General features: G+C 30.2%; 7 protein-coding genes across 9 annotated transcripts; 4 read left to right on the top strand and 3 right to left on the bottom strand.

Annotated features, from left to right (window-relative positions):
* The first annotated feature begins 69 nt into the window (after window positions 1-69).
* On the top strand, window positions 70-4,538 carry LOC124536021 (mismatch repair endonuclease PMS2). Of its 2 annotated transcripts, XM_047112402.1 has the most exons (8): window positions 136-444; window positions 980-1,139; window positions 1,511-1,654; window positions 1,765-1,966; window positions 2,085-3,593; window positions 3,678-3,876; window positions 3,955-4,104; window positions 4,390-4,538. In XM_047112402.1, exons 1-8 carry the CDS (start codon window positions 346-348, stop codon window positions 4,465-4,467), a joined length of 2,541 nt encoding a protein of 846 aa, XP_046968358.1. In that variant the 5' UTR covers window positions 136-345; the 3' UTR covers window positions 4,468-4,538. The 2 variants fall into 2 exon arrangements, 1 of the variants encoding a protein (XP_046968358.1); XR_006966853.1 differs by lacking the exon at window positions 4,390-4,538 and having other exon boundaries at window positions 70-444; window positions 3,661-3,876.
* LOC124536022 (glutamate-rich WD repeat-containing protein 1) lies at window positions 4,534-7,157 on the bottom strand. Its single transcript, XM_047112403.1, has 7 exons — window positions 6,733-7,157; window positions 6,491-6,659; window positions 6,192-6,410; window positions 5,793-5,929; window positions 5,564-5,718; window positions 5,081-5,298; window positions 4,534-4,693 (listed from the first exon to the last, which is right to left on the bottom strand). The coding sequence occupies exons 1-7, from the start codon at window positions 7,044-7,046 to the stop codon at window positions 4,556-4,558; spliced, it is 1,350 nt and encodes a 449-aa protein (XP_046968359.1). The 5' UTR covers window positions 7,047-7,157; the 3' UTR covers window positions 4,534-4,555.
* A 1,212-nt stretch (window positions 7,158-8,369) lies between these two features.
* LOC124536068 (pentatricopeptide repeat-containing protein 1, mitochondrial) lies at window positions 8,370-10,867 on the top strand. 2 transcript variants are annotated; one of them, XM_047112500.1, is made up of 5 exons: window positions 8,390-8,481; window positions 8,594-9,945; window positions 10,016-10,185; window positions 10,354-10,525; window positions 10,604-10,867. In XM_047112500.1, exons 2-5 carry the CDS (start codon window positions 8,797-8,799, stop codon window positions 10,841-10,843), a joined length of 1,731 nt encoding a protein of 576 aa, XP_046968456.1. In that variant the 5' UTR covers window positions 8,390-8,481; window positions 8,594-8,796; the 3' UTR covers window positions 10,844-10,867. The 2 variants fall into 2 exon arrangements, with proteins under 2 accessions (XP_046968455.1, XP_046968456.1); XM_047112499.1 differs by having other exon boundaries at window positions 8,370-9,945.
* LOC124536069 (eukaryotic translation initiation factor 3 subunit L) lies at window positions 10,864-15,249 on the bottom strand. Its single transcript, XM_047112501.1, has 10 exons — window positions 15,093-15,249; window positions 14,793-14,888; window positions 14,544-14,708; window positions 13,955-14,178; window positions 13,749-13,881; window positions 13,483-13,623; window positions 13,067-13,354; window positions 12,155-12,340; window positions 11,316-11,549; window positions 10,864-11,061 (listed from the first exon to the last, which is right to left on the bottom strand). The coding sequence occupies exons 1-10, from the start codon at window positions 15,117-15,119 to the stop codon at window positions 10,927-10,929; spliced, it is 1,629 nt and encodes a 542-aa protein (XP_046968457.1). The 5' UTR covers window positions 15,120-15,249; the 3' UTR covers window positions 10,864-10,926.
* Window positions 15,250-15,737: 488 nt separating this feature from the next.
* LOC124536307 (thioredoxin, mitochondrial) lies at window positions 15,738-16,778 on the top strand. Its single transcript, XM_047112826.1, has 2 exons — window positions 15,738-16,022; window positions 16,410-16,778. The coding sequence occupies exons 1-2, from the start codon at window positions 15,838-15,840 to the stop codon at window positions 16,672-16,674; spliced, it is 450 nt and encodes a 149-aa protein (XP_046968782.1). The 5' UTR covers window positions 15,738-15,837; the 3' UTR covers window positions 16,675-16,778.
* LOC124536306 (uncharacterized protein C7orf50 homolog) lies at window positions 16,771-17,642 on the bottom strand. The gene has a single exon (XM_047112825.1). The coding sequence runs from the start codon at window positions 17,477-17,479 to the stop codon at window positions 16,787-16,789; it is 693 nt and encodes a 230-aa protein (XP_046968781.1). The 5' UTR covers window positions 17,480-17,642; the 3' UTR covers window positions 16,771-16,786.
* A 627-nt stretch (window positions 17,643-18,269) lies between these two features.
* On the top strand, window positions 18,270-22,114 carry LOC124536097 (transcriptional regulator ATRX homolog). Its single transcript, XM_047112533.1, has 5 exons — window positions 18,270-18,600; window positions 18,849-19,346; window positions 19,715-19,855; window positions 19,985-20,090; window positions 20,183-22,114. Exons 1-5 carry the CDS (start codon window positions 18,409-18,411, stop codon window positions 20,242-20,244), a joined length of 999 nt encoding a protein of 332 aa, XP_046968489.1. The 5' UTR covers window positions 18,270-18,408; the 3' UTR covers window positions 20,245-22,114.
* Window positions 22,115-22,708: the final 594 nt, after the last annotated feature.

Below are 22,708 nucleotides of genomic sequence, written 5' to 3'. Positions count from 1 at the left end.
CCACATACCGATTTTCTTACAAGTGAAGACGTACCTTATACGTATTTTCATTATCGATTCCTGTTTTTTTTATGTTCAATTGATGAAATATATTTCTATTTTAACTGTTTATTTACTACTCATTGTTTAATTTAAAATTTATTAAAATTTATTTTGATGCGATCGTGAGCCCTAACTGAAATGCATTAATTACAATATTGAATTTTAAAGTCAAAATGTCAAAATTTGTTGTCACTTGTTGTCTCCCGATAAGAGCGGGAATATGGAAAGTGGAAACTATGCACTGTAATAAAGTTTGATAATAATTATTGTTTTTGTTTACATACTTTTGACTTTGTGCATTGAATGAAAATTATGGAAGATGTAAATGATTTATCTGGAGTTCAAGTTAATGGTATTAAACCTATTAACAAAGACACAGTGCACAAAATATGTTCCGGCCAGGTACAGTAGAAATTATTCTATTTTATTCAGGGTTCGCCAAAATCCAATATTCAAAACAAATATTAAAATATCCGATATTTGATATTTATCCGATAACATGCATATGAAAATGGCAATCAAATGTGTAAAATAAACTATAAAGATTGAGTTTGATTTCTTTAATTTGTTTTGTTATCATAAAATAATAAAAAGTATCTGTTCTGACTTCGTGTTCTTAGTTCAAAATTTCTAGTAATTAACATTGTTACTTCTGGCTGAGACTTAATGCTCAAACTAACAATAAATATTGTAAACATCAATGTTTGTATCAATATCTTTAGTGTTGGTAATTAGAAAAAAATCTTGTTTAACACATGCCTTTTTGCCTCATATTGTAATTATTAAGCAAATTCAATTTGTAAATTGATTTGATGACTGGTGACTTTTTTGTAAATTATACTGAAAAAGCAACAGAATTATAAGTTTTAAAAATGTAATGTATGTCTTGTTTCAAATATTTTCAAGTAAATAAAATTCATCTCAATCTGTATTATAGGTGGTGCTTAGTTTAGCAGTAGCAGTTAAAGAATTAGTTGAAAATTCTCTAGATGCTGGTGCAACAAATATTGATATAAGATTAAAAAAATATGGTATTGACTTAATTGAAGTTACGGATAATGGATCAGGGGTAACAGAAGATAATTTTTCAGCTCTAAGTATGTAATATATTGTGTGCATTTTTAAAATGTTTTATTATTCACTATGCATATTGTGTTGAATTTAACTCTCAGAAAAATCAAAGTACTACTATCTGAGGGTTGCACCAATCTAATTATTACCATAAGTGATTTGATTTGATAAGTGATCCCAACTTTAGTCATATTGATATTGGTGGATAACCATTTATTATTATTATTATTATGGTATATTGATCTGCCTTCTATTTTATAAAACTAAATTTGTATTAGATCATAGATATAATTTTTAGAAACAAGTTTACTTAAATTTTTGATGAAATCTTCCTATTAGACATATTGAATAAATTACTAGGAATAATTCTAATTAAACTATAAATTTAATTTTGCAGCATTAAAGTACCATACCTCAAAGCTAAATGATTACTCCGATTTGCTAGGAGTATCAAGTTTTGGTTTTAGAGGAGAAGCATTAAGTTCTTTATGTGCATTGGCCGACCTTACAATCACTACTAAGCATAAAAGCTCTCAATTTGGTATGTAGTCTTTGACTATGTTATAAATAAGCTGCTGCTTTGAAGTTTAACTGTATAGCTATATTTTAAACTTATTTATTAGCACATACTATTATTTGATTTATCTTCAGCTACTAAAATACAGTATGACCATAAAGGAAATATAATCAATAAGACACCATGTTCCCGGCAAATTGGAACAACTGTCTCTTTGTCAAATCTTTTTTGTTCTCTGCCAGTAAGGAAAAAAGAATTCCACAAGAATGCTAAAAGAGAGTTCAATAAAATGACAAATTTACTGTATGCATATTGTTTAATATCAGTAGGAGTTAAGTAAGTAATTTAATATTAAAATAAAATATTTTTATTTAATAATTTTAAAATATATATATTTGTACTCATATATAATGCAAAAATTAAATAGCATCCAGTCTTACATTCTTATTTTTAGGATAACTTGCACCAACCATGTTAGTGCTTCAAATAAATCAACAGTTGTAGCAACTCAAGGATCTTTATCTTACAAGGATAATATTGCTTGTGTTTTTGGCATAAAACAATTACAAAATATATTTGAAATAAAATCAGAGTATGCATCCAATATTAAAGATAATATTTTTAAGGGTTTATCTGGAGAGGTAAAAGATAACAGTGAAAGTATAAATATAGATGATGTAGAAATAGATTTATCTGAAGATTCAAATGATGCACAAAATGATGAAACTAAAATTTCACAAGAAATCATAACAAGTACACAGAAGACACAAGGTTATAAGAACTTACCTGACCCTGTAGAGCTTGTAGGATATATCTCTTCTTGTGCCCATGGTTGTGGTCGATCAAGCACAGATAGACAATATTTTTTTGTTAATTCAAGACCTTGTGAACCTACCAAAGTTATAAAACTGGTAAATGAAATTTATAGACAGTATAACCCCAATCAATATCCTTTTATTTTTCTTAATATTAATGTGGAAAGAATATCAGTAGATGTAAATGTCACTCCAGATAAGAGAAAAGTTTTTTTAACAAAGGAGAAGTTTATTTTAGATGTTCTGAAAGCTTCATTAGCAAAACTGTTTGAGAATGTACCTCGAACATTGAAACTTGAAACAACATCCTTACTTAGTCAAAAACTTGAACCTGAACTTAAACAACCTAGAATTTTCAACTCATTCTTAAAACAATTTAGTAATCAATCTGAATTCTCTATGGATAATAAAGATGAATCATTTGGAAAATCAGAATTAAAGAGAAAAGCTTCATCGAATTTAGATAACTTTATAAGTATAAAAAAAAGTTATAATCCCAATGAAGAAGATATACTAGAAAGTGAAGTATCTAATGACATTCAATCAAAGTCTGTACCCATAAACAAATTATCTGAACTAGAAAATGCCAATGTGACTGCTGCAACAACTATAATAGTTTCAGAAGAAGATAAAATTGAAAGAGACAATTTATCCACAGACCATAATAGTTCTCCTGATTTAATTAAAAACAGTTCCTATAGTGTTTGTGAAGAATCACACACTATATATTGCAAAACAAATCATTCAGAAATAAAAACACCAAAATCGAAAATACAAAAAGTAGTAACTGATAAAGATGACCTAGGCAAACATGCAAGAAAAACTGTAATTTTGAAAACTTCCCTAGACCATATTACAAAATTAGCAAATTTGTGTGACAGTAATTTGGCTAAATCTAATCCTGATAGGATAAAATTTAAATCAGCCATTAATCCCGTTTTCAACAAGAAATGTGAAGAAGAATTAAGTAAGGAAATATCAAAAGAATCATTTAAAAATATGTCAATTGTAGGTCAGTTCAATTTAGGCTTTATTATAACCAAGTTGGATGATGATCTGTTTATTATAGACCAACATGCAACTGATGAAATTTATAATTTCGAAACATTACAAAAAACGACAGAATTAACAAGCCAGAAACTCGTTATGTAAGTATATATAAAAAAAATTAACTACATTTGAAACATATTAATTAAATATTTATTATATAAAAAGATATACTTTAATTTTAGTCCACAACAACTGGAGCTAACAGGTGTCAATGAACAAATATTAATGGATAATGTGGGTGTTTTCAAAAAGAATGGCTTTACATTTAAAATAGATGAAGATGCTCCTCCTACCAAACGAGTAAAACTTTTAACTATTCCAATGTCAAAAAATTGGATATTTGGTAAGGATGATATTGAAGAGCTTCTGTTTATGTTAAAAGTTGGTATAGTTACTTATCTTGATGAAACTTTGTTTTTAATGATTCAAAAATTTATTATTTTATTTTTTTTGTTTTAGGAAAACCAATCTGAATACTGTAGGCCAAGTCGGGTAAGAGCTATGTTTGCATCTAGAGCTTGTAGAAAATCTGTCATGATTGGGACAGCTTTAGGTAAATCTGACATGCGTCAACTAGTTGATCATATGGCGGAAATTGATAAACCCTGGGTAATTATATATTAAATTTTTTTTTAATTACTTTATTAATATATAAACAACATAGATATTTATGATGTTATACCTGTAATTACATTGGCTCAAAGTCGAAAAGTATGTTGGTAATATAATTACGTAGGTTACATTTCATAATATACATTAGCATGATAAAATGTGCCTGCATAAAGCCACTGCATAAGTTTACTATGTACAAGCTACTAGCTTTATGTCAGTTTAGTACTGGATAGGCAAGTCGAAAGATATAATTTTTTTAATCTTCTTATCTCTTTGTTACAGAATTGTCCTCATGGTAGACCAACAATTCGTCATCTTGTTAACCTAGCAATGGTTCAAACCAATAATGACAGAATCTAATAATAAGTTAAAATATTAAAAAATCATGAAAGCTTTACTTGATTATTTAAATTAAACATTTTTTTTTTTTTGTTTTTAATATTTTATTTTATACACTAATAGTTTTAAATATATTGAAACCTGTATGTGCAGTGGTCACTATAACCCCAGGAATTTGTTTATGCCAATGAAGTTCTTTGATGTCAGTTTGTCCTTGATGAATGAATAGTAACTGTGGTGGCAGATTCTGAAACAAATTTTAACAATTCATAACAGTTAAATTTAAAGTGCAGTTATATTTACAATCCCACTCTCTCTGAACATGTGATTACAAAAAATATATATTTTTTATTTGCTGTGTGCATTCATTTTTGAAGAACCATAATGGCTACTGGTGACAACATGTTAATCTTAACTGTTGATATAGTGTTTAAAAGCAGTGCAGGGATTAATGATTTTTTGACACATTAACAGCATGACACTTAATAACATTTTCTTCAAATACCTATATGTAACAAAAATATCAATAAAAATAACTGCTCAAACTTCTATTGTATTTACTATTAACAAATGAATAAGAAGGAATAAATTTAATAATCTGAGTACTATTTAATATTATTAAGTCACAATATACCTTTAACTCTTCATCTACAACTTCTTCATCATCTCTTTCAACTGCTAAATCCCAGAGGGCAACTTGGTTGTCCTCACCAGCTGATGCCAAAACACTAGGTTCTGACCAATGCCATTCAACTGAAGTGATTGGGGCTGTATGATGTTTGAATGTACCTACAGGTGTGTTACTAGGGAACTGCCTTAAATCCCAAATATGAAGAAAACCATCATCTCCACCTAAAAAACATTAAATATGTTATATTTTAGGCAAAATTAATATCAAAACACAGCTGATTTATAGTAACTACATTTTGAGCTTGAGTTGTTCTATTGTTGACTATATGATTCTCATAAAGGTCTAGAAAGTGACATCTCTATTACTTTGTATCATTTAAAAAAATATTATCATATACATAATATATTCTATGGACTTGTAGTATCTTTATGTTCAACCATATAAACTGAACAAGTTTATAATATAACCTGTATGTAATGAACTTACCACTAGCAATAAATGGTTCCTTATTATTCCATGACAAAACATTTATGTCATTTTCATGAGCATTTTCAGCTGTCAGCATGCAAGCTTTATGGGGTGGTGCTCTTGTATCCCATATTCTTATAGTCTTGTCTACTGAACATGATGCTAATACATTTCTGTAAACATTAACATTGTTACAAATATACACTTATTTTAATTAATTTAAATTAAGACCAAATTGTGAATATACCTTTCATTAGGAGACCATTGTATATCTTCAACAGAGCTTGTATGACCAATTAATGGGCGTTGATCCACTGTCCAAGTACCTCCTTCATTTGGTTTCCATATGTGGATATCTCTTCTACAATCACCAGTAGCTAATACCTATTTAGCAAAATAAAATTAAAGAAACCAATTTTAAAAGCCAAATACCTAAAATATAATCAAAATTGATCTGACTACTAAATTGCACACAGGAATAACCCTTTTTTCCAATTATTTGCAATTGTAATTTTCACTTACTGTGGAGATTACCATTTACCCCACACAGAAGTTAAATATAAAATATAGATTGTTTTGGTTCTTTTCAAAATGCTATATTAACTTAAAAGCTTATTTGTATCAATATCAGAAACATTCAACTTACACCTTGTTCTGTCGGACACCAGTCAATACCAAAACCTTCTTGTTGATGTCCATTAAAAGAATACAATGGTTTCACTGGATTATTAACAGTATCCAGATTGTACCTTTCAAGTAGAGCAGGCTCATCTACAGCTTGCAACTGTTGTGTTATGTTCCAAATATCCACCCTACCAAGCTCCGACCAACTTGCTGCCAAAACAGAGTTTTTAAAATTTGTTGCCTGAAATTATTTATACTAAATTAATAACATAGTTATAATAAATATCCTAAAAATATTAAGTATGCTATTTAAAATCATACCCTAATTCTATTGACACATCCTTGATGTTTTATAAATGAGAAAGTCATTTGAGGTTTTTTTTCTTCATCTTCCTCTTCATCCTCATCATCATCATCCTCATCTTCAGAATTTTCGTCATCCTCTGATTTTGAAGTTGGATGTAGATTTGACATTTTGACAACTAAGAGACTAAGAAAAAACATTTAGATATTTAACATAACAATACGTTATAAAAATAAATAGTGCTATATTAAAAACGTACTTGTTCAATTGTGCGCTGGACGCCTGAGTACCGGCAACTAAATATGTTGTCATTGGGAACTCGTGTCTATCGTTGCCGAGGTTATCAGTAATAATATCGAAACTGAGACAAGGTGCACCCGTTTGTGCCTGATGGAGCATAACGTAAGCCGACTGATCACATATTAAATGTTCATCCTCTTTTAAAGGCTGATCGGGCAAGTAAGTATTGGGGCGAGTATCTTCATCATTACTTCCCTCTTCGCCCTCCTCCATATCTTCATCTTCACTTCCAGAAGAGCTCTCTTCCATGTGATCTTCTTCTATATTAGACATTTCTAATTTTTAATTTTACAATTTCTGATCAATATCAGATATTATATGAAAATTTAGGTTTGCCGCAGTAGCAGCACGTGTTTACACGAAATAATTTATCTTTCAATGTCAATTGTCATATCACAAATGTCAAACAGTTTATACAGACAAATAATAATTAAGAGAAATAATATGTAGTAGAGAAAAATAAATAGATCGCTAGACATTATTCTAAATCTGTTAATCTATAGTATTTGAATAGCATAAGCTGATTTTAGTCTCATTTTGTAGACCTCCAGCGGTGGTGAGCAAAAATAAAGATTCTATTTTTATAGAGGGAATGAGATTTATTGGCCGGTTAGGGAGAGGTACTACAGTTGTATAAGAAAAAAATGAAAAACGTAAACAAAAATTAAAGTAGAGTTCACGGTTATTGTACCTCTGGCTATTAAGTTGTCCAGCCTCCCAGCCTGTGCTAAGTGTTGCTATAACTAGTTTCTAAAATCCCTTTGCAAATTAGGGAAACCTGAGCCTAATGGAGAATTATATTTTTAACCCGTATACAGTGGTTGTTATATCCCTACATAATTTTGTACAACCGATGGTAAGGAACTGTAGATGTAGACGTGGCATGTTTTACATATATTTGTATCAACTACCGATGCCTATGCCTGTCATAAACATATTGCAAATAACGATTAAGAAATAAACAACAACAATAAAAAAGAGCAAATTAGCAGATGAAATATAAAAAATAAACCACTTCTTTAATATCGTAAATAACATAAAAATAGCCAAAAAGATAGATTTTTCCTCTTCTGAACTAGTAAATAATTATTGCGGAAATTGTTTAACGTTTACACATTAATTTAAATTATTACTTAAATTTATGTCATATGTAATATTATTAATATGATAATATTGAGAAAGAAAAAAATATAATTTATTCTTAGTGATAATTATGGTTTATGTAAATTAGGACTTAGTGTATGTAATTTAATATTTATATGTATGTAATTTATTGTTGCTGGCCTACTGTTATAGTGTTATAATACTGCCATATGTATAAAAGAAAGATAAACCTGTTACCAGACAGATTAATAATCAAGCGGTTTATGCTCCCATAAAAAGTTATCTCTTCAATTTAGTGTTTATTGTGCTTGAAATAAAGGGTGCGTTAGCTAGAGCTGGTTGCAAAAATTCGCTCGGGCAAATCTGCCGCAAAATTAAAATCTGGCAGCACTGGTCGACTCAATAAAACTTGTAAATATTTTCTTTTCTAGAAAACTTACTTTTGGAGGTTACCTTTAATAATAATATGAAAATGGGATAAAATCCTGTTTTATATTACATCACCGTATCTATATTTGATGATTGCTTCGATTAAGTGAATAAAATTTTTGAATTACACCTACGATACATAATGGCATTACGTTGTTTGAATCTTCTTAAAAATGTAAGAAATAGTAATCTAGTATTACGACAACATTTATTATGTACATCGATAACTGCGAGTAAATTAAACGACTTTAAAAAAAACAGCACACAGGACCGTATATCATTTGTAGGAGATCCTGATACTTTTGGTACTATAGGTGGCCCAATCATTAAGGAAACGCTGGAAGATGAAGGCGATATTAAAGAGGAACAGTTTCTACAAAATATTCCACTGAATTCTCAAAAACTGTCGACCAAGCAGTATGCAGATTTAATAAAGCAGTATTTAAAATATAAGAGAATAAAAGATGCTATAGATGTACTAGAAATCAAGATGCTTAAAGAAGATAGAGTTAAACCCGAAAATTACATTTATAACATATTAATTGGAGCTTGTGCTGAAGTAGGATACACTAAGAAAGCATTCAAATTGTTTAATGATATGAAAAGACGTGCCCTTAAACCGACAGGAGACACTTATACATGTTTATTTGAGTCTTGCATTAATAGTCCCTTTCCTTCATATGGCTTAAAAATGGCAACCCATTTAAGAAATCTCATGATTGAAAAAGGCGTAGAACCTAATATAACCATTTTTAATGTTATGATTAAAACATTTGGTAGATTATCAGATTTACCAACAGCTTTTAAGATTGTTGATGAAATGATTGCTAAAAAAATTAAAATAAGAGTACATACTTTTAACCATTTACTACAAGCTTGTATAGCTAACAAAGAGTCGGGATTGAAACAAGCACTTATTGTCTGGAGGAAAATGTTGAAAATGAAAGAGAAACCAAATCTTTATTCATTTAATTTGATGCTCAAATGTGTAAAAGATTGTAATTTAGGCACTAAAGATGATGTGCTTGATATAATAGGTATTATACAAGAACATAATTTACTTTTAGATGTAAAACCTCAACAATTACAAATTGAAGCCAATCCAAAAACAGGTGCCTCTCATTCAAACATAGATTTAGTTGAAACAAAATTGTTAGATGGAAAAGATAAAGAGCTAAACAGCCGGGCTGAATATAATAGTACAAAAGATATCATTGAGATGAATGATACACAAGAAAACAACTCTAGTGTGGGTTGTTTGAATCAAGATGGTATTCACATTGAATTAATACAAAGTCAGAAAAAGTTACTTCCACAAATACCAGAGAGAACATTACCAAATTTGCTTTCAAAACTAGTAAATATCAATGAAGTCTTAGCATTTAAAGATGTGCACACAGCACAAGATAAATTTGCCATGATTGGTGGACAAGATGATTTCCTTAAAGAAATGGAGGTATATTCGGTAAAACCAAACATCAAAACATTTACACAAATGCTCTATGTCATAGATGACAGTATAGAAGCTGAGAATAAATTAATGGCCACTATGAAATTACTAAAGATTAAAGCTGATATAGATTTTTATAATATGCTTATTAAACGAAGATGTTTACGATTAGACTATAATAATGCAATAGTAAGTGTGATAAAAAATAAAAATTGTTGGTATTATTTTGTATAACTGTTTAATTATTTGTATATTTTAGGAGGTGAGGGGTATAATGGAAAAGGATAGTAAATCGCGCCAGAGACACCCTTTTAACAAAAAACACAAATTAAAAGCAAATATTATGACTTATGGTGTGTTAGCCATGACTTGTGACACAAAAGAAAAAGCTGAGAATTTACTTTCTGAAATGAAAGAGAACCAGTTAAAGTAAGTATAAACTCAGTGAAAACATACTTTAATTTGCTTGCATATAAAATATATAGATATGCATATAATTTATGCTATAGTATTGTGGAATGGACCTAGCAATATTCTATTCTTGTCTTTCTTGTTAATGAAATTGTTATACATATTTTATAATATATAATTTTGCAGAGCCAATATTGAAATTTTGGGGACTTTGTTAAAAAATGGTACAAGACAAACACAATTTGGATATATATTATTCATAATGAATATTGTGAAACAGGAAGACTTGAGAGTTAATGATGTATTTATAAAACATTTGGAAGGTTTTAATGATAAATGTTTACGCATAATAGAAAAGGTAATCATAAATGATTTAGTTCAGTTTTAATTTAGATATTGTTGAATTTGATCATTGTTAATATAAAATATGTTTCAGAATAAAAGAGAACAAAGAGAAAGTCCTATATTTATGGCTGCTTATAAGAGATTTAGTAATACATACAATAATTGGTTAAAAGAAATGAATGTTGAAGAAGTTTTAAAGCCTGAACATCCTTGGAAACAATTTGTTGAACCAAATCCAACTCCAATACAAAGGGAAAATATGAAAATTGTTGAACCCAAAAAGTTTTATAAGAGAAGCCGTAAATTTATACATTACAGACCAAGATTGTAAATATGAAATAAACTATAAAATACATTTTTAGTTTTTTATTTTGATACAAATGTAATGGTACAATAATACATTACAAAAAATATTTATATTTTAATATGATGCAATTTGCGGTTGAGTTCTTCAAACTTAAGAAGCTTGCGAATAAAGAAATCGCCATAACGGTGAGCCACCTTTGTATCGGCAATGTGGATCATGTCATTATCAATGTAGAAGTCCAACTGTGAATTAAAAATAAAAATTAATAGATTTCGAAATTGTACGAATAATGTTTTTATGATTGTCGGATTTTTTATTTATAATATTAAAATTACTTTAACTATGCAGTTCATTAAAAATTGATACAAATTTTGTTACGACTAGCAGAATTTTTACAACAATATATGTACTTCTTTCAAAACGGATTACGACATTCATACATGCTGATTGCTGTACCACTTTCATTGCAGATCATATAATATGTAAAAAATAATACCTCGGATCCACTCTGGAATCTGCCGTCAAGTCCGCTCGGGCCCTTTGTCCAGACGACGTTCTTCATCTTGTGCTTGAAGCACAGTAGGTGTATGGCGAGCGCCGCATGCTCGCGAGCCGCGTCGCGCTCCCCGCCGCGAGCCGCCGACATGAAGGCAGCCAGCTTAGCAAGCGGCAATGTCGTGTACAGTTTGAGGTACGAGCGGATAGTTGGCAGCATTTTTTGTTGACGCACCTAATGACAAAACATTTTATTTGTAGCAGCAATAGTTTACTAATTATAAATGATAAAATTAATTTTAAATTATTTATTTAATTAAATTTTGAAAAAAGATGCTTCATTATAGGGAAACAAAACTGATATAACAAATTACTACTATTTCCCTTACATTTATACCTCTTAAAATACATATGTAATATTGGTGTGATAGACTTGATGATGATGAATAATCCATCCGCGGACAATAGCATTAAATTGTTATTTAATTGTTTGTGTATTTGCTAGGGACAGTGTCCCTAATAACCTTTAGATTATATTGAAATTGTATACATAGGCGTACAATGCCAATTCAAGTAAAATAATTAAAAATTTTCTGATTGCTTGGTTTTTGCAATAGACTTTTTTGGCAAATGTATCGGTATCAATAGATATGCATATTAGTGAATACCATATACTATTCACCAATAAACACATACTGTTTCAACCCAATATGCTGTATATTTACTTTAAAATTATTCACTTCATAATTCAAGCTATTTTTTAATGTTATCTGATTAACTGCTTGCTTTACTTTGAGCTCAAGTGACTGTAACAACTGAATTATGATTTTAGATGCGCACCTCGTCCATGAAGACTTGCGTCTGGTGCTTGACGGCGTCGCGGCCGTAGTTGGAGCCCGGCTCGATGGGCGGAGGGCAGGGCGAGAGGAACTTGGGACACGCGAACGTGAAACAGCTCTCGAACTCTCCGAGGTCGCCATATTGCATCTTGAACATCTTCTCGTGATAGTTCTTTTCACGAAGTACCTGACATATTTTGATGGAAATTTTAAATCAATCCATAACTTTTGTGTTTTTGCATGTACTCAAATGACACTGCATGTATTTAAGTCGAAGAAAAATTCTGGTGAAAAGAATTATTATAAGAAGGATACTATGGAATAAAGCAATAAATATATGTATTATGAATTATGAAAAAATATATCTTACTTAGGTAGTCTTATTGTTTTATATTACAGAGGGCAAACAAGCAGGAGGCTAACCTGATGAAAAGTGATTTCCACCGTCCATGGACATCTGCAACACCAGGGGACTTGTAGGTGCAATGCAGTGTTTAAGAAAGGAGTACTTTCTCTTGAAACCTTCAAGTCGTATCCGTTCGGGAAAACCAAGAGGTTGTGCGCGGCAGAAAATTCTTTAAAAATCGCGCTGTTGTGGATTTTCGGACATCAAGTTGGTGCGGGTGAAACTTCGAATTCAGGGAAGATGTCCGAAGGTGAAATTCAGCAAACAGCTTAATCCGAACAATTCCTCGGAACAATCCCTACTACTATCTCTACGCAAAACCAAAGGATCAAGCAGATCAGAGAGGGCTTGATCGTCGACAATTTGAGCCGCTCTGCGTTGGATACGGTCAAATGTAAAAAGTTAGTACTGGAGAGCACCCGCACGGAGTTGAAACCAGTAGTCCATGTAAGGTAAATATAAATAAAAGAATGACATGAAATTTACTTAGAAACATTTTTGACTAACCTGTTGTATAGACTCGTCGACACACTGAGGGTGGAGGACCAAGCAGATTGCGAGCAGATGATACATCTGTTCAGTTTGTTTGTTGATCTGATCGTTTTGGTAAGAACGGGTCGAGAACAGCTGCTTAGTGCGCTGCATGTAAAGCAGAGCTGAAGAAAGCGTGCGAATAGCGTCGGCATAACGACGCATCATCATGTAGGCGAAGCCCACATAGTAGGATGTGGAGATCTGGCACGCTGGTACATGAGAATATTGAGACTTCTTGTGGAGCTCAATATTTTCGAGAACCTGCGTTAAATAACAATAGTTTACTGGTGTTTTTTTAGCACTATAACAAATAGCACGATAACAAAACTTGCATAAAGACAAGTAATTAATAAACTAAAAAAAACATATACAACATATACAAACATTACCTTGATAGCTTGATAGTAATCTCCGAGTAGAGAATGCAACCGTAGCAAACCAACCAAAGAGAAGTAGCCAAGCATTTTGTAAAGAGAGTGTCGGCCAAACTCTCCAGCCACAGAATCTGGGTCCCCACCAGTAACATATACCTATTAATCAAACAAAAATCAAATGAAATAACAAGACTTATTAGTATTATTCAATATACACATCATAATAATAACTTCATCATATGATATAAATATCATATAACAATATAATTTAATTATCATACCTCAAGTTGACGTTTGATGTTAGACTTATCTACAAGAGAGTGCAAGACATTGAGAATGCAAAGAACATTCCATGCTTTGTTCTCTGTATTCAGAGCTTCAATCTCAGCTTGACTTAACTTAGAAGTACGGGACCTAAAAAAAAAATCATTTATTTAGAATGTCACAGAATCAATTAAATAATTATCTTAAATAACAAATATTTTACCTGTACTGAGCAAAAGATTGAAACTGGTAGACAAATTCATCAATGAGTTCCCAGAGCCATTGATCAGGCAATTCAAGAGGAACTGGTTTCTCAGCTGAGAGGATGTAATTGAATAGGTCACAATAGTTGTAGAATGACAAGAATCTTTGCTCAGGTTTAGGCCCACCAGGTACCCTTGCATAGATATCACGGAAGTATAGTTCTTTGTAGAGAATCATAAACACCTTGAATTATAAAAAAAAAAGCTACATAAGTTAAGTTTTTGTTACTGTATATTCAAACAATCTGTCTTATCAGTATGTAATATTAAGCACCAGAAAAATATACAATAAATCAATTTTGAATAATCAGGAAGGTACAAGTGTATATAAATATATAACAATATTTTATTTAACACAAAAGGCAATTTCCTCATAGTAAGTCTGCTAGACCTTTTAAACAAGCCCAAATATTGTAAGGATTCTTTGTTTTGTTTGTAGTGATATTTTGGAGTTAGTTTTGATCTAATAATTAAATTAAGTTTGTTAAGACTGTATAACTTCATTAGAAATAAATATACTTTGCTCTGAAAACAAGTAATATAACTTACATGATCATTGTCTACAACTGGTGAGACTTCTTTCTCATCAGGCCAAGGGGTATTTTCAAAATACTGCTCCGTTAGTTTAGGGAATGTATTTTCATATAAATTTAAAATCTCAAATGTCATTCCCTCAGTGATCATATTACGAAAATAGACAAGGAATTTTTTTACCTGAAATGAATATGACATGAAAATTTACCAATGTTATCCATTTAACCTTTATAAAGAGTAAACCATAAGGTTACATATACCTACCATGTCCGGCATTTGATAGTATGATCTGTCATACTCCAAGTCATATTGCGGGTCTCCCGTATGAGGCTCATAGTCCCCATAGGACTCATAACCACCCTGAAATATTTAATATACATTTCAAAAATATTGATAGAGTATAAAAAGAAACCATCAACATAAAACGGATTAAAAAGGAAAAGTAATTAAAGCTCCAAACAAAAATGTAATCATTTAAGACTGGTAGGTTAGTTTTTAGCTTGATATGTAAAGTTAATGATTCAGTCACTTTTATACTAAAGAGTCGAAATGCAACAAACAAACCTCATTGTAATCGTCGCTTGAGTACATCTTAATAATACTTCATAAAATGCATTAAATATATTTCGTTGGCACAACTTTCAATCGCGTTGTGAATTTTGACGTAAAGGGACGTATAATATTTTTGACGCTCGAAAGGTATTGTCAAAAAACAGATTATACATTATATTATAAGGTGAAACAAAGAAAAACAGTATATAATTTCAATAAATATTAAAAAAAACACTTTCTATACTAATCCCTTATCTGGATAGCACATAGTTTCCTATTTTTTAATTCTACAAATAGGCTAAGCGCTTCATTTCTGTCATTTAATATAAATATTAATTTTTAAAGAAACTAATTAAAAAAAACACTTCACAGAAAACTGATTATTTAACATTGTACAAGTATACATAAAATTATAAATGTTTTTAGAAACAAGATTTATATTTATTTAAAATCATCTTGATTTAAATTTTTAGTGTAAGTTACTGAATAACAAAAGTTTTATAAAAAATAAAAGTTTTGGGTCCATTATCCATTTATAAAATCATTCAAAGTGCATATTATACTATTATGAGATTGAGATTTGAACTTTCTATAATATAATATACCTAATTAATCATCATATAATTGACTGCATTAATGATAATTTCATATTGACATTAGAAAAGTAAATTGTCATTTTCATTTGTTTCATTTGTCACTAGTCTGTAGTCTCATCACAGGTTCATCAATTTCGCACATTTTTGCCAAAGTATTTAAAATGTTTGGGCGAAGCGCAACCACCTTATTAGTGAGAAATCCTTATTTTAATAAACCTTCTTTAATATTAAGAAGTATCTCAGTTACGCCGGTGCACAATGATATAATAAAAATTCAAAGCACTGAGGACTTTAAGGATAAAGTCATCAATAGTAAAGTACCTGTAGTTGTTGATTTTTTTGCAACGTAAGTATTTTAGTGGTAATAAGTATATAATACATGTAAAACATTTTTTTTTCAACAAAACATAATGAGATTCAAAAAATAAGAGATCTGATAAGAATTAATTTGAGCATTAATTTGTCAAGCTTAGATTATCTCATTGCTTATGCTATCTATGTATTAAAGTACAAAACAATATAGTTATTTTTGTACATTATTCACTTTATTGTATACTTCACAAACCTTTTTTTACAAGTTAATTCCTTATATACCAATCTAAAATCCACTAACCCGCACTTGGAATGCATGGTGGCATAAGTTCTCAACTTTCTACTCAGAGAGAGATGAGGTCTTAGCCCTGCAATTGAACATTTACAGACTGTTATAATGTTATATGAAATATGATTATAGGTGGTGCAATCCTTGCCGGCTTCTTACACCAAGACTTGAATCAATTATTTCTGAAAATAAAGGTAAAGTGCTTCTAGCCAAAGTAGATATTGATGAGCAAACAGATTTAGCTCTTGATTACGAAGTCAGCTCAGTACCAGTTTTGGTGGCAATCAAAAATGGGAAAGTGCAACAGAGATTGGTGGGCTTGCAGGATACGGATAAATTAAGGAAATGGATTGAGCAGTTGTCATCTGAGGAGTCAGAAGTGAAAATTAAAGCCTAGATTATCAAATGGATGGATAATATGATTTTATTATTTGTTGATATAAATTATTGAACCTGTTACTCATAATTATGTAGTTGGAATAAAATTTAGCAAAAGTGAAACAGCAGTTTTATTCTTGTAAACATTGTATTAAACTCCGAGCTCTATTATAAATATTTTCATCAGGTTTAGTTACTGATGAGGCTTCATCTTCTTTATCTTCAGTATCTTCATTTTGATGTGATTCAGTCCACTCATCCATTTGTTTTATAATTTTGTGAGCATCATCAAGAAGCATCTTCTTAATATTTCCTGTGGCTGATTCAAAATATTCTAAGAAGACTGGCCAGTTTGCTTCTGGTACAAGTTGTGTTGAAAATTTATTTTTATAAAGCCACACTTGCTTAGCTTTCATAAATTTCCAATTTTGTTTGTCATGTTTCCACTGTGTTAGGTAATTGAGACATTGAGATTTTAGTTGATCTTTAGCAACTGCTTGTGCATCTGCTTGCCGTTGAGCATATTTTTCCTTTTTCATCTGACGTATTGACTTTTTACCCTTTTTATTTGATGTTTCCTCTGTAGCTACTGGTGGTTTCTTCTTTTTCTTTTTTGCTTTTTTAGGCTTTTCTGAGTCCGAGTCTGAACCATCATCTGCATGAGCTCTCTTCGTTACCTTCTTGTCTAACAACTCAGTATCGTCTTGGTTCTCTTGTGATCCATTGTCATCATGATTTTCAGTGTGTTGCTCAGTAATATTATCAACCTCTACATTTTCAGCTGTATTTTGCATGGTCTTACTACGTTTTTTTTTACCTCCCATGCTTATTGCTTACAAAATGTTTGTCACTTATATTATACAATGATATCCTATACGAACTATCATATAATATACAAATTATCTTTATTTTATAACGAGTATAATATCTTACAGTATCTTATTCACGTTTATCTTTTTTAACCTAGACATTAGTTGAAAATTTGAAATATGAATAGTGATCATTAGTCGTATGTACGAAGATGAACCATGCATGACATTATTGACGTAATTATAACCTAAAAAATAAAAATATGGATTTTGGTGTCCTTATTCGAACTTGATAAGCTTATTTTATAGAATACGTACATCTTTATACTTCAGCAAAAATAACATGTAGGGTTTATAATTATTGATTTTTCATATTAAAATATTTGTAAATGAGCTAAATACCATTTTATATTTTATTATGTTTTTCAATATTTTAAATGTAGTATAAGATTATAAATTTTAGTAAAATATTTAATCATATTTTAATATATAGCTTTTTTGTTTATTTCTCTTTCCTATTTTTATTATTATTATTATTAATATTTTTATTTTTGTAATAAATTGGTTGTCTACCAAATATTTCAAGTTGTGTATGTAAATTTTATTTACGATTTTAATTGAATATCACAAAAAACATTAACATAGATATAAGATATACATAAAACCCAATTTTCTTTTGTACCGAGAATTATTGTAAATTGAATATCAAAATAATAAGCGATTAAAATATAATTTATTAAAATATGATTTAACTTTTATGACATTTTATTGTACTGAACTGGCCACCCTACAGGTCGCAATTTTTGGCACGTCACAGCCGCGTCATCATGTCTCCGTGTCTGCTTTTATCGCTTGGGAATTAATTTATTCGACATAATCATACCTTATCGAAACGTTTTTATGTGGACTGTAAAGTAAAGACTGTCTCGAAATTATTTTTTAAGATGGAATTATTACGGCAGGTATCCAATACGCAGTTTCTGTTTCCTGCGGCAGCTGTAGCGGTTGTTTTAGTATGCGCAGCGCTTGTATTTATATTCGGGTTCCACACGGCGGAACAGCCGCAATTCGATAAGCTACCTTTAATTGTCGATGACAGGAAATCTTCAAACAAGAAAAGGAAAACGAAAGAGAAGGTAAGTGATAATGAAATTAATCTTCTGACGCAGGGGTCTTTTGTGCTCGTTTTATTTTTAACCCGTTAACATATGAACATATTTTGAATAGGATAGAAATTGTTTGAGAACTCTGAATGAAAAATTAAGTACGAGTTAATAATGAACTATTAATGTTATACTTAAAAATGAAAACAAGTCATTTTCAACTATTATAATTAAATTTACTTAGCAGCTGTATCTATATCAAGCATTTTTTATTATTTTAGAAGTCTTCACCAAACCGTACTTCAAATGAAGATGCGAAAGCTAAATCTGAAAGTACGAAAAAATCACCAGCAAAGGAGAAAAAAGAGGATAAGGTGAAAGAAGTCGAAAAGCCTAAACCTAAGGAAAAGGTTGAAACTAAGGTTGTAAAGCCTGCAGCAGATGTCAAGAAGGGTAAGAAAGGTAAAGCTGTCTCTGATGCAGAGAAACCTGCAGATTTTGATGAGGGTGTGTGGGAAGAAGTCCCAAAAAAGAGTGACAAGAAAGTAAGTAAAGTGAGCAAAGTAAAGCCAGATGACAAAGAAAAGAAAGAGAGTCCTTCTAAGAAAAATAAGAAGAAGACTAAGGAAGCAGATGTTGAAGCTGCACAACCAGCAGAGGAACAGGAACAACCTTCAGGTACTATTAAAGTACTGAGCGCTGTGGGCCCTGATGTTGACGAAGATGCAGCCAAAGCTTTACAGGCTCAAGTAGAAGAATTGCAAAGAGTCCTTAAAGAGGTATATAAATGCTATCTTTTTTTTAATTACATTTCTTAAATACAATCTGTAGGCAATAAGTTCCATAATTTGATTGAATAATTGTTGATAAAAATTGACATTATAGTCGATGCTATAGAAAAAGTCATGCTTTGAAATTAATAGATGAGGTATAACTAAGAACAATATATTCAAAGGAAAGATAATTTATCTCATAAAATTTAATTGAAATAGCTGTTATGCTGTTTAAATCTTAATCATATCACTTATTTCTATAATTTATTGTATAATCAAATATAAGTGTTCAGGTGTGATCCTTTGAAAATATTATAGAATTACTATCAATCAAAATATATTTACGATACAGTTAACAAAGTTTCATTCTTCAGGCTGAACGTCGTGACCAAATTCAACTTGGGTCTGTTGAGGAGGATGATGTGCCAGAAAATGAATTAACTGAAGTGAAAGATCTCAGAAGCAACAAGAAAAAGGAAAATAAAGAAAAACAAAACAAGAAAAAGGCTAATGAGGTAAAATCATTTAGATAGTTGCATATGTTGTATACAAGTCTTTATTATTTATGTTTTCCATTTTAAAATTTTTGATTCTTACTGTAATATACCTTATTTGTATATTATATTCTTTATATTTCCTGTTAGGCTACTGCAGTAGCTAAAAACATCAAACCAGAGGAAAATGAAAATTTGGAATCTTCTGAAAAGCAAGAAGACAAACCTGCAGGTCCAGTGTTTGATGAGCTTGGAGGTAAGTGAATTAAAAAATTTCTTTTTTACATGATTAATATGAATTAGACAGAATAAGTTGTATGAATAATGTAATCTGTTTTAAACTTTCAGATACTTGGACAGATGCTAAAGTATCTAAAAAGAGCAAAAAGAAACCTCGCAAAGACCAGTGAGGTCTTAACAGGGTCCGGCCGGGTGTCTGCCCCAGTGCTAGCTCAATGCTGTTCACATCACTCATAAAACTACAATGCCGTTTGTTTTTGTTAAAGTAATTTATGACATGATACTTAAAATGTTTTTTATAGTACTCTTTAGTTTATAAAGAAATATACTATCAAATTAATATTAATCGAATGATTATGTGAATGTGACATTACAATTGTAGTTTTATATGGTGTGAATATATTTTAAGTTTTAATTATGTAACTGTTCTTACACATTCAGATTACTTACGTCCATGTTTTAGTTTCATATTTTATGTTATGACTTGTTTTTCATAATAATTTAATTATTTGTTTTCACTGATGCATAATAATACAAATTGTTTTTATATGTTTTTAAAGAGTCATTATATTTTTATGAGAGAAATCTTTTGGAATCTGCAATATATTTGGTGTTACTACCTTAATCTGATGAGATATGTGTATTCAAAATTACTAAATAATTTTTTAAATTAAATATGGTGTAAGAAATGACATTTTTAGATCATTGTTCAATTTAGTATTTATGTAGTAAATAGTTATAAACCTTTCAAACCTTTAACATTAAAACTCCTGGTGCTTGTAGCGGTAAGTGTCTTGACTCCATTCCATGTGTGTATTTTATTCTTGATTAACAATTACAAACCGAATTTTCATGTGAATTAAATTCATTACTATTTCTTAATAAGGTACTAATATGTAATTATAATTTTAAAAGACGGTAAATATATATTAACCATTGCCAAAATTAAGGCATACATAATATGTAAAAACTGGTGAAATACTGTATCATTTTCGTCTGCTTGGACAGCATATGTCGGATTATCCGTCCATATTCCTCCAACACTATATTCCTGTTTCACAGTGTTCATACAGAGCCTAATCTATGAGTTATTATTGTAGTCAAAATAGCTCTTACAATTGAATGTAGTATAACATCGATTAATTTTATTGCAGATTCCTGTTTTGTATATTAGATATAAGGATAATATAAGACATCAGAATTAAAAAAAAATTCAATATTACTTTTCACGACTTGTTCGGGAATAATTAATATACTCTTAATTTATTTTCAATCATGAAAAAAGGAAAGCGTCAACCAGGGAATACTGTTTGATTGTACGTTTTCATAATTTAAATCGCAATACAGTTGATCAAATATCGGTTGTATTACAATTTACCATATTATAGAAGCCCTACATAAAAAATATATGTAGCGACATGTCTGCGACCTGTAATGCTCTTGTCTCTGTTTTTTCTACTATATTTAATTGTTTTGAGTTGTGCGTTCTTTATCTTGTGATATCAGTTCGTGTCAGAGGGTAATCTGTAGGCAATCAGTTTGTTGCAATAAGTAATTTAAGTAAGATTGTTAATGTAACAGCGAAATTCCGTTGAGCGCACTCATGGAATTTACCAATAATTTTTATTGTTAATTAATTATATCGCTGTAGGTGAATTTAATATAGGGAAGATATTTGAAGAGAGGTTTATTTTCAGTTATTTGTGTTTCTTTAAAATTGTGCTCAGTTATTTATTTCTAGACATTTGTACTTAGGGCCTAAAAATTCTTAAAAAGTGAAAAATGAACTTCAAGACTTCTTACCTTTACTTTAAACCTTTCGTTCAATGTTTAAGAGAACATTAGGTATAAAATATATTTTCGACTTTGTATTCGTAGATTAAGTGAATCGCGAATCGAAAGTCATCGATTCATTTAGACAGACTTATCATATTATCATATAGTGTCACCGTGTCATGAGGATGTTGTCTATAGGCTCTAAAACGTAATGAATGTGTAATATAAATATTTTTTTAAAATCAATAAAGAGTGATATTAATAGTTATTGTCTGATTTCACACGTGCCCCAACTGCAGCCTATTAATTTTTTTCTGGGATAGATTCTTCATTAAGGAAAAATTTCTTGGAATGTAATAAAAAAAATACTGAGAAAGTGAAGCTACTGCGATTGGTGCATATACTGGTCGTGTGTCAGAATTTATTCAAACAAATGTGGGTTTCCTTTAAAAATGTTCCTTCATCGCCAGTTATCAACAACTCATAAAAATTAGTGTAGCTTACTCAGCTCTGAACCACAATCTTAGGTGATATTAAGGTGTAATGTTGTATAATCACTGGGCGATTTAATACGTATTTATTTGAAATATAGATTCATTGTTATAAAATGATAAGATCAACTTATGTTTTCTTTTCTTAAAAATTAGATACTTGAAACACAATATCAACTTGGATTGCATTCCTTTGTTGCCTTGACTTATATATTACTTTACAAGAATGCTTTTAGAGAATAAATAAATAGTAGTCTTTTTATATGTAATATTTTAGCCAACTAACTACCAGTTGACCGCGGCTTTGCTTGCGTGGAATGATGATGCTTGCGTGGATGAATCAGTCAGAAGATAAGGGTAAAAAAAA

Source organism: Vanessa cardui, chromosome 16, assembly GCF_905220365.1.
Source record: "Vanessa cardui chromosome 16, ilVanCard2.1, whole genome shotgun sequence".
NCBI classification, from domain to species: domain Eukaryota; kingdom Metazoa; phylum Arthropoda; class Insecta; order Lepidoptera; family Nymphalidae; genus Vanessa; species Vanessa cardui.
Note: the sequence above shows the minus strand (reverse complement) of the source record. Positions and strands in the feature narration are given on the sequence as shown.

Coding starts and splice junctions, on each gene's coding strand:
- LOC124536021 (XM_047112402.1), top strand. CDS start 346: ATGAAAATTATGGAAGATGTAAATGATTTATCTGGAGTTCAAGTTAAT. Junction 1,967..2,084: donor TTAATATCAGTAGGAGTTAA/GTAAGTAATTTA, acceptor TCTTATTTTTAG/GATAACTTGCACCAACCATG. Junction 3,877..3,954: donor AGCTTCTGTTTATGTTAAAA/GTTGGTATAGTT, acceptor TTTTTGTTTTAG/GAAAACCAATCTGAATACTG.
- LOC124536022 (XM_047112403.1), bottom strand. CDS start 7,046: ATGTCTAATATAGAAGAAGATCACATGGAAGAGAGCTCTTCTGGAAGT. Junction 5,299..5,563: donor GGAACCATTTATTGCTAGTG/GTAAGTTCATTA, acceptor AATGTTTTTTAG/GTGGAGATGATGGTTTTCTT. Junction 4,694..5,080: donor TTGTAGATGAAGAGTTAAAG/GTATATTGTGAC, acceptor AATTTGTTTCAG/AATCTGCCACCACAGTTACT.
- LOC124536068 (XM_047112499.1), top strand. CDS start 8,449: ATGGCATTACGTTGTTTGAATCTTCTTAAAAATGTAAGAAATAGTAAT. Junction 9,946..10,015: donor TAGACTATAATAATGCAATA/GTAAGTGTGATA, acceptor TGTATATTTTAG/GAGGTGAGGGGTATAATGGA. Junction 10,526..10,603: donor GTTTACGCATAATAGAAAAG/GTAATCATAAAT, acceptor AATATGTTTCAG/AATAAAAGAGAACAAAGAGA.
- LOC124536069 (XM_047112501.1), bottom strand. CDS start 15,119: ATGTACTCAAGCGACGATTACAATGAG. Junction 14,889..15,092: donor CAAGCGACGATTACAATGAG/GTTTGTTTGTTG, acceptor TAAATATTTCAG/GGTGGTTATGAGTCCTATGG. Junction 11,550..12,154: donor CGCAAGTCTTCATGGACGAG/GTGCGCATCTAA, acceptor TTTTGTCATTAG/GTGCGTCAACAAAAAATGCT.
- LOC124536307 (XM_047112826.1), top strand. CDS start 15,838: ATGTTTGGGCGAAGCGCAACCACCTTATTAGTGAGAAATCCTTATTTT. Junction 16,023..16,409: donor GTTGTTGATTTTTTTGCAAC/GTAAGTATTTTA, acceptor ATATGATTATAG/GTGGTGCAATCCTTGCCGGC.
- LOC124536306 (XM_047112825.1), bottom strand. CDS start 17,479: ATGGGAGGTAAAAAAAAACGTAGTAAGACCATGCAAAATACAGCTGAA.
- LOC124536097 (XM_047112533.1), top strand. CDS start 18,409: ATGGAATTATTACGGCAGGTATCCAATACGCAGTTTCTGTTTCCTGCG. Junction 19,856..19,984: donor ACAAGAAAAAGGCTAATGAG/GTAAAATCATTT, acceptor ATTTCCTGTTAG/GCTACTGCAGTAGCTAAAAA. Junction 20,091..20,182: donor AGTGTTTGATGAGCTTGGAG/GTAAGTGAATTA, acceptor TTAAACTTTCAG/ATACTTGGACAGATGCTAAA.